General features: G+C 37.8%; 1 protein-coding gene across 1 annotated transcript in view; it reads right to left on the bottom strand.

Moving 5' to 3' along the window:
* The window catches only part of LOC139943018 (kinesin-like protein KIF21A), a 54,479-nt gene extending 39,759 nt beyond the window's left edge, over positions 1-14,720 (bottom strand). The window contains exons 1-4 of the mRNA XM_071939832.1: positions 14,194-14,720; positions 5,557-5,736; positions 4,189-4,414; positions 2,299-2,358 (exon numbers count right to left, since the gene is read on the bottom strand). Coding sequence (XP_071795933.1) covers positions 2,299-2,358; positions 4,189-4,414; positions 5,557-5,736; positions 14,194-14,246 — 519 coding nt within the window. The 5' untranslated portion in view covers positions 14,247-14,720. The remainder of the gene's footprint in view (positions 1-2,298; positions 2,359-4,188; positions 4,415-5,556; positions 5,737-14,193) is intronic.
* Between the last annotated feature and the right edge of the window lie 1,335 nt (positions 14,721-16,055).

The raw sequence follows: 16,055 nt of genomic DNA, 5'->3' as shown, positions 1-16,055 counted from the left end.
GGAAATTAATTGAGCACCGTGACATTGTATTACTCAATCCTCAAGAAATACAGCACCTCAGCAAGTAATATTATTTTAAGATGTAAAATTATATTTTAATGTAAATCAGTAGACATCGTATTTTGTGTTACACAAAGTACCCAAATCCTTTAAAGTACATGTATTAATTGCAGAAGTGCTGTAGTTCTTGAGAAATGAGTGAAACAGTTTCGTGAGATGAAAATTATTTTGGCATAAACAACAAATTTACACGACTCATTTAAAAAAAAATTCTCAACAAATTTGATGACTAATGAAGCTGAAACTTCTAACATGTCTAAAGATAAATTACATGAATATTGCATGAAACTTCAATCATAGTGAGTAGGAATTCATGTCATGGCCCCCCAAAAAAACTACAACAAAATCTACAAAAGGTATCAAAACCCTTTAAGGCAACTTTAACTCTTTCTTATTGAGTGTGAAGGAAAAGTGATGAGAATAAATCTTGCTACATCACAGACTGACTTCAGTTATTGATGTGAGTCGACAGGGTGTGTACTACATTGCCAATTACCGTACTAAGTAGCACCTTGGCCATGAGCCATCAAATAGTACTGACACATACTGTACATAACATCAGAAGATGTTTAAAGGATTTGGGTACTTTTTGTAACACAAAACACCAAACAATTTTCGTCTCGATCATGATCACTGAAAATTATTTTCATGACATTGTTTTACTCATTTCTCAAAACCTACAGCACCTCAGCATGCAATATTTTCAGGGAAGGTTTCTACTATCATTATCTTCAAACTGTGAAGGTTTAATTTAAATCTGTGGACATTGTGTTTTGTGTTACAAAGAGGACCCAAATCCTTTAAGGCGGGAACACTATTCATGCAAGCTTTTTACATGTATGTACCGTATGTGTTTATCAAAATATTTAAGACCGTTCCCCAAATTACTTGTAGTCACTGGTAGTTGCCCTGCTGCAAATGCTGTGTAATTATTATTATTGAGTATCATTTCAGTAGGTACATGTCACCAGGGGTGAGACTCATTACTCACCAAAAAATCTGAAACTTGGATACAAATTCAAAATATGTCGGCATTTCTACTGTTTGGTAACCCCTGGGGTTATAGATTCCAAGGAGCTTTTGGAAACAGTATCCAAAGCACCAGAAAAAGTAGACAAATGAGCAGGATTTATTTGTGGAAAAAAATATTGTTTGATTTTCTTCACCCGGCCGACATAAAAAGACTGAATTCAGCCAAAAGACTGAACAATTTCATCCCTGATTACATGTAGATCCTATAATACTTATGTACAGTTTAAAGGAACACGTTGCCTTGGATCAGACGAGTTGGTCTATTAAAAGCGTTTGAAACCGTTTGTTATAAAATGCCATGGTTAGAAAGATGTTTTAAAAGTAGAATATAATGATCCACACAATTATCACTCAAAATTGCACGGTTTTCATTTTACGTCGCGAACTAACACGGTTGGCCATTTATGGGAGTCAAATTTTGGACTCCCATAAATGGCCGACCGTGTTTGTCGACGAGGTAAAACGAAAACCACGCAATTTCAAGGCATATTTGTGTAGATAATTGTATTCTACTTTTACAACATCTTTCTAACCATACCGATTTTATAAGAAACTGTTACAGAACGCTTTTCAAAGACCAACTCGACCGATCCGAGGCAATGTGGTCCTTTAAGTCTGACATGCAAATTATCTTAAAACATCATTATAATAAGACCATCACAAATTACCCTCTGGACAGCTTGGTTAACCTTCAGAAACCAACTTTGAACGAGATGTATTGCATTTGTTTAATGATACGCAATGGACATTTTACATGATAAACGATTGAAACCAAAAGCTAAGAGACAATCATAATATTGAAAAATAATTGTATTGTGAAGGTATGCTTTAAAATAATAGTTAAAGTGCACCTATAAGGTCAAATTCAGTTTTGTCATGCATTCATTTTCCATGCAAAGTCTTTTAAAATAGAGGAAGAAATGTATTATAAGTCTCTTACATCCCTTAGTGAAAACGCTGATGTCAATGCGATTTATTCAGTGTAGTGCTTATTTTTAGGGGCGCGGCGTTTACACGTAAACCAATTGACCACCAACATGGTGAGCGTGGCATCAGTCGGCGCGTGTGACGCGCGTGCAAGGGGTCAATAGATACATTTTTGGGTATTTTAAACAATTTTTAATTCATACCAGAATTTTTAAATTTCTTAAGTGGCATGCTCAGACCCTTTATTGACATATAATTTCAATATTTGCAAATACTTACTCTACTGCCTTCCACATCTCTGGTTGAATCAAATAAATCCAAGATCTCCTCATTGTATAACTGTAATATAAATGAGTAACAAAACCAAATATTTGTAACAATTCATTGAAAACGAACGTAAACAATTTTACTTAGAGTGTCAAGGTTGAGTGTTTAAGAGCATCAAATTAAAGGAACACGTTGCCTTGGATCGGTCGAGTTGGTCTATGAAAAGCGTTCTGCAACCTTTTGTTATAAAATGCATATGGTTAGAAAGATGTTTTAAAAGTAGAATATAATGATCCACACAAGTATCACTCAAAATTGCACGGTTTTCATTTTACGTCGCGAACTAACACGGTCGGCCATTTATGGGAGTCAAAGTTTCGACTCCCATAAATGGCCGACCGTGTTTGTCGACGAGGTAAAACGAAAACCACGCAATTTCGAGGCATATTTGTGTAGATCATTGTATTCTACTTTTACAACATCTTTCTAACCAATCGATTTTATAACAAACGGTTACAGGACGCTTTTCAAAGACCAACTCGACCGATCCAAGGCAACGTGTTCCTTTAAAGTTCTGGTGATTAAGTCACCGAAGTGTGGGTTTGAATCCCCGTCATGACACTTGCGTCCTTGAGCAAAATACTTTCTTATAATTGCTTCTCTTCACCCATGGGCATAAATAGATGTAAACTTTTATGTGAAAATGTATGTTTTTTAATCCTGCAGAGGGCACCACAGTGAAAACACATCGCACCACATCAAACAAAAGTTGCTGACACGCTTTCAATAAACAACTTGACTTTAACTCCTTTTCTCAATGTTATTCTCTCGCATTTCTTTGTGTTTCTACTTTTACTACTTTTGAACAAAAGGTTGTATCAACAAGCTGTTTTATTACTTATAATTTTCATAAGTGAAAGCTACTTTGGTTATTTATACGTTTTATTAAACTACATGTAAGAGGTACCATGCAAGTTATCAAAGACAATTTTGACGGCCCATGCCTTTCAAAACAATCAAAGTAGAAGATTTTGAGTCCCTAACGTAAGCTTTTTTGATAGACCTCAACAACCTCAGATAATTGAGGTAAGCACAGATTATGCTCTTTTCAGATGTAAAAACAGATCTCAACACTGAATACAATCAGAGCATGCTGATTGAAATGTTGGGTTATCAACCACCGGTTCTTTTCAGTACTGACACTTTAGACAAACCTCACCTAAGTATACTTCCACAATGCAAAAGTTTAAATCCTACTTTAAAACGACCTGGGTCGACAACCGACTCATTTTGGTGGAGCGCATCAGACATTGTCCATTCTCTACACCACTCATAATAAATAAGCAGAGCTTTATTCCATCTTTGTTCAACACCATTAAAGAAAATACGGAAAAATATAGCGAATCTGCATCCCATCCAACTCGGTCTCATTGGGTATGGGAGAAGCGCAATATTTGTCCGTATTCCACTGACGCTTGTGTCATCTTACCTCCATAAACTGTGCATGAATTTTAAACCCAGGCGGTGGTTCACTACGTTGCAGATCTTCATTCCTTCGTCGTTTGATACCATTAAAAGAAATACAGAAAAATATAGTGCGCCTGAATCCCATCCAACTAGGCACTCAGACTAGTTGGATATGTGGGAGGCAGAGGTGCTATATATACTTTCCGTATTCCACTCGCGTTTGTGCAAAAACTTAATTCATGTCTGTCCGTTCGTTCTTGTTGTCTGTCCGTTCGTTCTTGTCCCCATTCATTGTCTCTATCCCCAGGCATCCCTACATACATTGTACACCTCGGCTTCCAGATGATGCCTCCACACTCTATTTATATAATTTCCTCAGCCTTAGTAAATAACTTCGTTTATTGGTTATTCTTTTTTTTCCTAATTAATACTTACCTCCATAAACTGTGCATGAATTTTAAACTCAGGCGGTGGTTCACTCCGTTCCAAAGCTTCGGTCCGTCTTTGTTCGATCCCATTAAATAAATGCCTGACAGCCCTAGGGACTATACCCTGCTGGTCCTCAGTTACTCCAGGTTCAAATCCTGTACCCATGGTGAAGGTTTTACCCGCTCCGGTCTGGCCGTAGGCAAACACTGTCGCATTGTAACCATCAAAACACCTACAGAAACAAAACAAAAATATCAAAGTTACTCCAGGTTCAAACCCTGTACCCATGGTGAAGGTTTTACCGGCTCCAGTCTGGCCGTAGGCAAACACTGTCGCATTGTAACCATCAAAACACCCACAGACGCAAAGAAAGAAATTAAATATTTCTGAACTATGATTGGTGTAGTGGTGTACAATGTAACTTCCCTCGCCTTTCACCTCTAGGTAGGACCCTGGTTCAAATCCCACCAGGGGCACTAAATGTGTGTTGATTGGGAGGTTTTATCGGCTCCGGTCTGCCTGTAAGCAAACACTGTCGCATTGTAACCATCAAAACATCTACAGAAGCAAAAAAAAAAAAACATTCATACTAATTTGACAATGACCGGTGTAGTGGTGTCTTGCCTCTAGGACCTGGGTTCAAATCCAACCAGGGGCACTAAATGTATGATGATTGGATGTTCAGCCTCTGTGGTACATGAACAGTACCTTACTGAGTGGGTTTTCCTCCCACATCTAAAACTTCAACTTCCTTCCTTTTTTTTCTTTCCATGTGGTTCTTGGCTACGAAGCAATTATGGCTAAGTGCCTTGCTCAAGGGCAAAAGTATCAAGACCAGATATCGAACCCACACTCTGCCGAGCCCTGACAACACCAAATGTCATGTACGTAGGATCCGGTGAACTAGACCACTTGGCCACAAACGTCACCATAATATTCTTAATCTTCCAGTATGCGCTAATCCTCCAATCAGACATACCAGATGCTAGAACCGGGGTGTGATTACAAGCCATAACCTACATGTACATGTAGATGTACTCCCAGTTTTAATATTGCACTCTGTGTATCGTTTAAATATATAGCACTCTGCGTATTGTGAGTGTCAATGCGTCACGCTCCAAATAAGGTCAGTGCAAAAAATTACAATCTAAACTTTGCATGTGCATTGTTCCTTGAGGTTGTTTCTTGAAGTTGACTAACGTGGCTGGAAGAAATTTGTTACCACACGTGCGCTCCTGGAATACGGAAAAATTTAGCATGGTCTGCATCCCATATGGGATGCAGAAGCACTACAAGTATATTTTTCTGTATTCCACTCGCGCTTTAGTGATAACTTAATAATTCCTAATAAACATTTAATTTTAAAAAGATTACCCCTCAATCAGTGAATGTGCAGTTGAGTTGTAGACTTGGTTCTGTTGACTGTCAAGGTCAAACACATTGTCAAAGGTGAATGCCCTGTCTTGACCTAGCATGACCTGGTTCTGGTCAGGGGTCACTGAGGTGCAGACTCGACACATGTCTATCCTCTCCTTAGCCAACTGGGGACGAATCCTGTTTAGAAACAACAAAGAAAACAAATTAAAGGGTTTGGTTTTAAAGGCCTTTTTTTTGTACGACACAGACACAATGCATCCCAGATTTAAATAATTTTAAACACGGCTTGAAAATACATAATGAGTGGTAGACAACTTCCTTTAAAATATTATTTGCTGCGGTGCTGTACTTTTTGAGAAATGAGTAAAACAGTGTAACGAAAATATTGTTTGTCTTAGGAGAGGACAATTATTTTAGCTCTCCTGAAAAAAAGCAAATTCTACTAAAAATTTAAAATTTATTTATAATTTTCCAATGTATAACTTATTTCCAACAGCGGATAGCCACCACTTTACAAGTATTTAAGCTATACAATGTACTACAGTGAACTACATTAGTACACTGCATAATATAAAAGTTGAAAACACAATTCATTCAAAATATGACAATACACTGTAGGAAACAAGTTTGACTACATTCAAGAAACCAAATTTTAAGAACATCCACAGGGATTTTTTTGTTTATAAATGTCATGTTTCTACACTGTACATTGTACATCAACAATGACCAAAAATAAAACACCAGCAATCAATTTTAACACAATTTTTTTTATTGATTCCCAACGAAGTACGTGTACATGTACATGAACAGGCACAGTTACAGTGCATGAGACTGTAGGCCTACAGTGTACGTACATTGTACATCATATCCCATGTAATTTGTACACTGATGAAAAATCACTGCAAAGTAACATTTGTCTGTACGTCTACCTCCATGGTACAGTGTGTTTTATCGAATAAGAAAATGACTCAATTTTAGCAGGTTGTGAACACTCGAGTTTGAATTTTACAAATGGACTACAGGCCTGACACATGCCTGAGGCCACAGACCTCTTAAAGCCATTATACACTTTCGGAACAGAAAACAAAATAAAAGTTCACAGATTTAAAAATAACTTACAGGGTTTACAGAAGGTAATGGTGAAAGACTTCTCTCGAAATATTATTCGATGAAATGCTTTACTTTTTGAGAAAACATTTAAACAATTATCAATTCTCGATGTCGAGAATTACGGATTTATTTTAAACACATGTCATGATACGGCGAAACATGCGGAAACAAGGGTGGGTTTTCCTGTTATTTTCTCCCAACTCCATTCCCAATTGAGTCTAAATTTCCACAGGTTTGCTATTTTAAGTTGTGATACACGAAGTGTGGGCCTTCGACAATACTGTTTACCAAAAGTGTAAAAGTCATGACAAGACAAGTCTTGTGGTGTTGTAGTTTTCAATTTTCAATTTATTGTAACATTACGCAGTGTACCAATGTGCGAATTTGATAATAGGAATAAAAGACTTCTGGCTAGAAGTCTTTTATTATTTGAGTGAGAAATTACCTCTTTCTCAAAAACTATGTTACTTCAGAGGGAAGTGTTTCCCACAATGTTTTACATGTATATTATCAACAGCTCTCCAATGCTCGTTACCAAGTCAGTTTTTAAGTTAATATTTGTTATGAGTAATTACCCAAACGTGTACCTTCCTTTTAAATTACACTTTATAAGTCTCCTCATTTTGATTCTACATGTACATACATGCACCTGCATTAGTCTTGTAAAACAGTCCAATAAAGAGTCTAAGCAACAAAATAAAAGTCTTGCAGTCTTGGGGTCTTTGAAAATAAGTGTATCCCAAACTCTGAAGTGGACCTTGGAAATATGCCTCAAGAGGTTCTGAGGCAAGTTTGGGGAGAAGTTGTCTCAACTTGATCCACCCCTAATCTTCTGGTCCGCAGGGTGCACTTAAATTGGTATTCCGCAGGGGTCTGTCTCCCTAGGGGCTTAGGTTACAAGGTGATGTTAAGATTGAGTTAACAAGAACAACAAACACTTGACTTCAGCTGATATTCAAACCAAGTATGGCCATGGAGTACCAGTTTGCATTACAAGTACAATGGACAATGTTGAACCAAAACACTCCGTGGTTATAGGCGGCTCAACCCCAGGATATGTAGACTTGTGGACAAGTCGTGGACAAGTCGTTAATGGTAGCACGCAGTTTATAAATATTAGCCATTAAGGCAACAAAAACAACAGACTGATCAACAAAACTCGATCTCTGGGACTCCATAGAGCTGCATTTTTTCGACTTGAAAACTTAATATTTAAGAGTCCCTGCCTGTAAGAGTGTACCAAGTGGTGATTCATGGGTTCTCAGATCTTCTTCTAAAAAATTAGAGTGATACATCATCATACCAAACGAATAAATCCAAAATTTTAGTTTGCTGACGCTTTCGGTTTTGGAGTTACCAGTTATCAAAGTTTCGGCCTAAAAGCCCTCGAGAAACGAATAGTACATTCCCTGTAAACACAAAAATGTGCGCCAAGGTCATCCCAACAAAAGTAAAACATTTTTTGTTAAACTTTTGTGATAAGCCCAACTGGAGGTTTCAAAAAATGTTTTACTTTTGTTGGGATGACCTTGGCGCACGTTTTTGTGTTTACAGGGAATGTACTATTCGTTTCTTGAGGGCTTTTTGGCCCAAACTTTGATAACTGGTAACTCCAAAACCGAAAGCGTCAGCAAACTAAAATTTTGGATTTATTCGTTTGGTATGATGGTGTATCACTCTAATTTTTTGGAAGAAGATCTGCAAACCCATGAATCACACCCCCCCCCCCCCCCCTAATTTGGTACATTCTTACAGGCAGAGACTCTTAACATACTGTGACTTTTTTACTCAGTGGTTTTACTGGTGATACACTGTAGTCATGGTAGTAGAGCAATTCCATGGAGGTAATTTCCAAACCTACGAGCATTATTGACCGAAACCTTGAGTTGTCTTCAACTCAAAATAGATTTAGATTTTGCATGTCATCGCAAACTTTACAAAATGTAGGCCTACACGGTTCTATGATAACTGACTTTGCTTAAAATAAGCGAGCCTAGGGCCCTAGTGCAATAAAATCCTGATTTTATCAAGCTCTGGGATTTAAAATATCTTTCAGGGCTTGAGTAGTCATTTCCCATTATCTTGGTATACGTCTATTTTGCCGTTCTTGATAAAAAATTTTAAACTTCACAGTTCTAACCTACATCATACAATGTTAACTTTATTGAAAATTTGTTCTAAATGCCTAAATTGTGAAAAAAAACAATGTAATGTTTGACCCTACATACGTATTATATTTTTAGAGGAACTTGTGGGGTGGGGTGTCGTGGCCAAGCGGTTAAGAGCAGCGAATTCAAGCTCTGATGATTCTGTTCAGCAGAGTGTGGGTTCGAATCCCGGTCGTGACACTTGTGTCCCTGAGCAAGACACAACTATTATTGCTTCTCTCCACGCAGGGGTAAATGGGGACATGTGAGGGCAGAGATGGTTCTTGTGATTGATTTAGCCGAGGACCGCATATTAATGTTGCACGAGGCCTTATACTCCCAACCAGGGAGCTGAGATGGTTTAAGGAGTAATTTAAGGCCCAGTGACCAGGGGTAATAATTTGAAGCGCTTTGATACACCCATTCGGGAGTGAAAAAGCGCTGATATAAACTCAAATATTATTATTATTATTAACTTGATTTCATTAAAGGAACACGTTGCCTTGGATCGGTCGAGTTGGTCTTTGAAAAGAATTTTGTGAGTTGTGACTGTTTGTTATAAAATGCATATGGTTAGAAAGATGATGTAAAAGAAGAATACAATGATCTACACAAATATGCCTCGAAATTGCGTGGTTTTCTTTTAACCTCGTCCAATAACATGGTCGGCCATTTATGGGAGTCAAAATTTTGACTCCCATAAATGGCCGACCGTGATAGTTCGCGACGTAAAAAGAAAACCGTGCAATTTTGAGTGATACTTGTGTGGATCATTATATATAATGATCCACACTACTTTTAAAACATTTTCTAACCATATATATTTCATAACAAACGGTTTCAAACGCTTTTTATAGACCAACTCGTCCGATCCAAGGCAACGTGTTCCTTTAAAAAAAAGTTCAGTCCACAGGTTTTTCTTGATGATCCCTAATCAATTCTTCAGGATTTAGGGACAAAACCCTCTTCCCAACATTTGTTTTTTATTGTTGAACACAGCTATTTGGAAACTTTCCAACTTCATACACAATTTTTATGATGATCATCTGATAAATCTGACACTGGTTATCAACAGTAACCCTAAATCAGAATGACAAACCCCTACCTGGTGACTTGAAAGCTTTTCAAAGTTCTTTCAACAGTGACCTTAAGTGTTAAAGGCACTGGGGTCGATTTCACAAAGAGTTAGGACTACCTACGAGATATACAAATTGCATTGATAGTCCTAAGTTAGGATGAGTAACTGGTCCTAACTCGAGATAAGACTAGTCCTAACTCTTTGTGAAATCCACCCCTGGGCAAGTTTTGAAAATTAAAAACAAAGTATTGACCATCAAACCTTAGAGTAAGGACAGTCCTTACTCTATGATGATACAACAACGATGGAGTAATTTATTCCTCCATGATCAAACCTACTTTTAAAGAGCACTGGGAAGCTGAGTGTAGTGAAAAACAAGTCCCTCTTAAGTGACAACGATTTGGGGAATTTTTAGTAATTTCTAACTAAAATATTTGAATCTGAGATACAAGACTTCAAGCCTGAAGCCCTTCCCAGGCATCCGGAAATAAACAGATAACGTATGCAACAAGAGTGGTTTTTCTTTTCATGTTTGTCTTGCACTTCGATGACCAATTAGGCTTACGATTCTAAGCAAACTGAGTCATTTGGTGACATCAGGACGCCTAAGTTCTTTTATTTTTGATACATTTGAAAAGAGCATCAATCCAAGATTTATTACTGTTAAAACCTGATCTTTTTTCTTAAATGTTAAAAATTTGTAAGAGTGGAAACACCAAGATAAATGTACGAGAAAATGAAACTGAGAAAGAGGAGTTTAAAAAAGTGCAGTTTGTTTATAAATTTGAAAAAAAAAAAACTTTTCTTTTAGGCCCTACTAATAATTTTAAACCATTTTTTATGGCAGTTTCAGGAAGGAACAGTAAAAACGTTTATGATTTTTTAAATTGCACCCTACTGGCCTGTTTTGGCTTACGCTTACTGTTTCTTTCCAACAACTCTATTTTAAGTGAAGCCAAGATAATATCCCATGTTGGGATACACCATGGATGAAGAATTGGATACACCAAGTTACTGATCGTTAATGATAAATAATCAAATGTCCAGTGCCTTTGAAGATTTTCAGAGTTCTTTCATTCAACCATCAACAGTGCCTTTAAACCAAGGCTACCTGTTGCACACAGCCTATGGGGATTAGCCCAGGTCTGAATAAAGAATGCAATAAAGTGTGCCACATGACAATGAGTAACAATTGATTAACAGCTGCGTGGGTTTCACTTCATTGGATTTCCAGGGATCCGAATCAGGTGTGTCCAGCCTAATACACTGACTGTTGGCTGAGAGAGAGTTTACAGACACAATGCAAAGTTTAAATCTCAACTCAACCTACACATGTGCACATGAAATACATTGTACACGTACGTGTAGGTAGGCCTAGGATTTCAAACTTTGCATGGTGGAAATACAGTATGGAAAGGTTTGCAGTTACACCATGTACTTGTGGGCCTAATGACTCTAGATCTCTAAATGAGTTGGGGTGGTTCTGAAAAGAACCATTGGTTTCAAATCTACATGAAATAGAATGCAGGCCTGATACAATCAAGGAGGCAATAGAGGCGATTGCCTTAAGTGCCCCAGCTGGTCATTGCCCTGGTACCCTTGCAATGCCTCTAAAAGCAGTAACCTCCTACACAAAAGGGTTTAATTGCCTTTTTTGGTGCCCTTGCCCTTTCAAAAAGAATAATACCAGACCTGGCATGTAAAATGGGGTTTCAATTTCAGTATAATCTGGGTAAAATGTCATGGGTCTGCTTTCATGTACACACATAATACTGCCAAACTCTGCGCACATATTATGACCACCATTACATGTATATATCCACACCAAATTTTTGCGCTACCTTCATGAGCGAAGAATACCTTTTTTGTAGTTACCGTGGAGTATGCACGCACAAATAAAAAACTCCCTGCTAACCAGTGAAATACATGTATAATGTATGCCGTCAGACGTAAGCGAGGAACAGGAACTCCTTGCTTCTGTACATTGTAGCACCCCCAGTGTCTTTGCTTTAGGTAAGACGAGCCATGAATTTGATCCCAGGGCTGTGTTTTGCTAGCAATGCGACAACTTGCGATTATTATGCTTGAGGCATTGTGAGCGTGCATCTAGGCTAGTACATTGATAGCAATAGTTTAGTCTGCCTGTGTGTGAACCAGAATATGTGTCTGGTTTTATGATGCACTTGAACTGCAAACAATAACAGGGTATGACCATTATGACCATGGCTATGAGTCATGACTCACTGCGAACTCATCACATTAACGCGGTTTAAGTCAACCTACTTCCCCCAGGCATGTCAGGTGCAGTCACTGGGCAGTTACGTAGGCTTGCCCTACCATACAACAGTGTACACCCAAGAAGGAATAAGAACACATCCTCCACTTGTAAAACATGAGTAATGCTAAAACATGAGTGCCATGAGTGCTGGGCAAAAATTGTGAGTCCTGGGCAGGTCCGCCCACGCTCCCTCTCATGCACATGTTGCAAGGCTTAGTGTGTCGTCCCCCCCCCCCCCCCCACCACAATGTCTGTGTGTCACCGTCAGACCTCAGAATCACTCCAACGGTTCGTCCTTCATCAATAGGAAATTGAGGCAATCGATTTAATGCCCACCTAATTCTAAATGCCAGTGGATATGGCTCAACAGTGTCATAGAAAATCAAGTCACTTCCTCACTTTGTTTTAACCAGATGTTCACATCAAGTACGTACATGTTGTGGGGATAGCAGTACTCGACTAAATGTACAATGTACATTGTGTTCATGTACACAGTTAATACTCTCAGAACATTCAAGCGTTGACAGTTTTCTTAGAAGAAAATTTTACAATTCTCTTTGAATGATATTTGATTATGTTTGCTATTATACAACCCAAGTTTAGGCTGTTTACACAACTTTTAAGTTGTAGCCGAATGTCCAGAACCACTTTCTGTGGAATGGGCCTAGTGTGTCAATGCCCATGTGCAGTCTCTTTTAAAAATACAGGGCTGTAGGCCTATGCTCCGTTTTTGAAACGACAAGGGCACCAAGACATTATCTTCTTGGTACAGGGCACACTATGATGAAACTGCAAATTTGTACTGGAGCATTTTAAGGGCACCACTGCAATCACCAGGGGACACGGAGGCAATCGCCTTCGTTGCCTCCGTGAAGTATCAGGCCTGAAAATACATTGGAAGACGACCCTAGGTTCATCACCTTTGAACAATCATCTTGATGAGTAAAATGTATTGTACACCATGTACGTGTAAAAAGGCAATGTCCGAAAAAACAATCTGAAGATTGGCCAAAACTATAAGTTGGCCAAAACTATAAGTTGGCCAAAACTTAGCTTCGTATATTTTTTATTTTTCTTCCTTTCGTGCCGAGTATGTACAATGTCTAGATCTTATATAACTAGTCGTCACACTCATTCTGTGCACACTAAGAACAGTGATACTCTTTTTCTCAACGGTTTGTGTCTTTGAGGTTTAGTATACCGTGAGGTATATATAGGGCAGTTAGACTTTAGGTCTTACTTATCAAAACTTCCATTCTGTTGTTCATACTGTCACAGTCAGTGTTGTAGCCACGGTGGGCGGTGCTGGGTAATAGTGCTGGGTGGACGGGCCTGCAGGCATGGTAGAAATACAATTTTCTATCTCCATGGTTTTGGTGTTTAGAGACATCAAATTTGTGTTTTAATAATTCCCCTTTCCTACAAAGCGAGTCTGCCAAGATCTCTTTATTATCATGATTATGTCTGTGTTATTTTATACTAAATACTCAATAGTCATCTACTAACCCTAACTAAACAAATATAACAGCACTTTGAGTTGATGCCAATCATTTTAAAATACCAATTTGTATTCAAGTTTCAAGTTTAGTTCACTTAATTGAAATTGTAAGCTAAACAAAAATGCATAAAAATTATATAGGAATAGTATACTTTACTAGGAAAAGTTTCCGTATGGCGCCACCACTTTTTCATTCAAAATAAAATAATATAGTATCTAATTTACCTGATTGATATATCCCTTTTTGTAAAAATGAGTGAAAAAGTGGTGGCGCCATACGGAAAGTTATCCCTTTACTAGTTGAACAATTTAAATTAATACAGAGAAAGAAAAAAACAGACCTTAAGTTAAGGCTTACCGGTTACCCCTCCATCCCAGGGCAGCATACCGTTTGTACGCTTTTGAAACTTTTGATTGTGTTTAACCATGGAGGTAGAATTCTACCTCCATAAAACATCACTAAACAGTACACACATTTACAATACAAATTAAAAAATAAACAATGATATAATTGTTAACTTACCTGAGTGCCACACGAACACTTGACGTGTCGAAGTCATCTTTAACTTCCGGCATTTTGGCGGTATTTTCTTCCCACACGTTCCTTTTAAAAATACATGAAATTAAACGCAACTTCAAGCTGGCAAACAGACGAAGACTAAAATGACTAGCCGTTCGGCAGTTCTAAAATGGGCCTTCCGTCCGTGGGTCACATTAATTGCGTGTAGGATCCAGTGTTTATTCGTCTCTTCCTGCCAGCCAGTGCCATGCCCGTCTGTGTACTGTTTACTAGTGGGTGTGTGCAGCAAGCAGCAGTGTTGAGTTGAGTAAGTACAAGAACCTGAACTAAAAACACGACACGTTCGGTTGCAGCAAAGCTCTATTATTCCAGCGAGAAGCCACTCCGAGTAATCCACCTGGTGTTAAATTTGTTCTTTAAGTCACCAAAGAATGTAAAAGCATATTAAAAATCCGCAATTTAAAGACGAAATTACTACAGTTCAGTTGGTCGAGTTGAATCTTGCATGCATTGCTGCACGATGTGGTGATGTGATGGCGCGACTCTTTTTTGGAAATCTCTGGATAACGTAGGAGTGCGCCCTCTCGTGGTCAAAATGTTACCAAAAAGCCACCCAAACTTCCACAGAAAGCTTGTATAAAAGGCATGACAGTTTTTAAAGTTTTACCAGGGGTGGGTTTCACAAAGAGTTAGGACTAGTCTTATCTCAACTTTAGGACTATCCAGGCAATTTGTATAATTATTATCTCCTAGGGGGACTAGTCCTAACTCTTTGTGAAACCGACCCCAGGTCTCAGAGGGTATAGTTGATACATCTGACTATAGAAAATAGTATTATTATTAATATCAGGCTGTGCTCCAATTTCAATAAAATAAGATTATTATAATAGTCTTACAAAGGTTTTGACAAGTAACAAAGGTGCAATTGGGATCAATTGGACATCGAATTTGCAAGAGAATACTGAAAGAAAAGAAATACCATTGTTGCATTACTTTGTTTGCTTTCAGAAGCAATAAGGCTTTAACTGAAGTTTTTGTTATTATTTGAAATAATGTTATTTTAAAAGCTGTGCAGTTGTAATAAGCCAATGGTACATGAAAAAAAATATACATAATAGTGAAGTAACAAGGGTGCAATTACATGTAGGTGCAATTGAGCTAAACTGGTCATCAAATTAATTTGTTGGAGAATACTAAGAGAAAAAAAAACACCCTTGTTTCATTACTTTGTGTGCTTTCAGAAGCATAATAAAAGGCTTCAACTGAAGTTTGTTTTATATACTTGAGAGAGAAATTACCTCTTTCTCAAAATTTCTTGGTTGAAAAGCTTCAAAGTAAGGACTTGTCTTTCATGCTAGACGGCATCTATACTATAATATCGCTTGTGAGGAGCCCAAGTTTATTAAAGGGAAGGTACCTGTTTGGTAATTACTCAAAACAAATATTAACTTAAAAACTGACTTTGTAACGAGCATTGGAGAGCTGTTGATAGCTTTTTAAAAAAATGTGAGAAACAGCTCCCTCTGAAGTAGCATAGATTTTGAGAAAGAGGTAATTTCTCACTAAAATAATAAAAGGAAGACTTCTGGCTAGAAGTCTTTAATTCCTATCTGAAAGCACACAAATTCGTCCAAATTTTTTCTCTCATCATTTTCTCGCAACTACGATGACCAATTTAGCTCAAATTTTCAAAGGTTTGTTATTTTATGCTTATGTCGGGATACACCAGGTGAGAAGACTGGTCTCTGACAATTACCAAACGTGTACCTTCCCTTTAAGTACATGATACAGTAATAGAAAAGTAGCAAAGTGTAAGTAAAGAGCCTTACCAAAAGTTTGTCTGGAAAAATTATGTTCACCTTACT

This window comes from Asterias amurensis, chromosome 10 (assembly GCF_032118995.1).
Source record: "Asterias amurensis chromosome 10, ASM3211899v1".
Lineage (NCBI taxonomy): Eukaryota > Metazoa > Echinodermata > Asteroidea > Forcipulatida > Asteriidae > Asterias > Asterias amurensis.
This window is presented reverse-complemented; position numbering and strand designations above follow the sequence as displayed.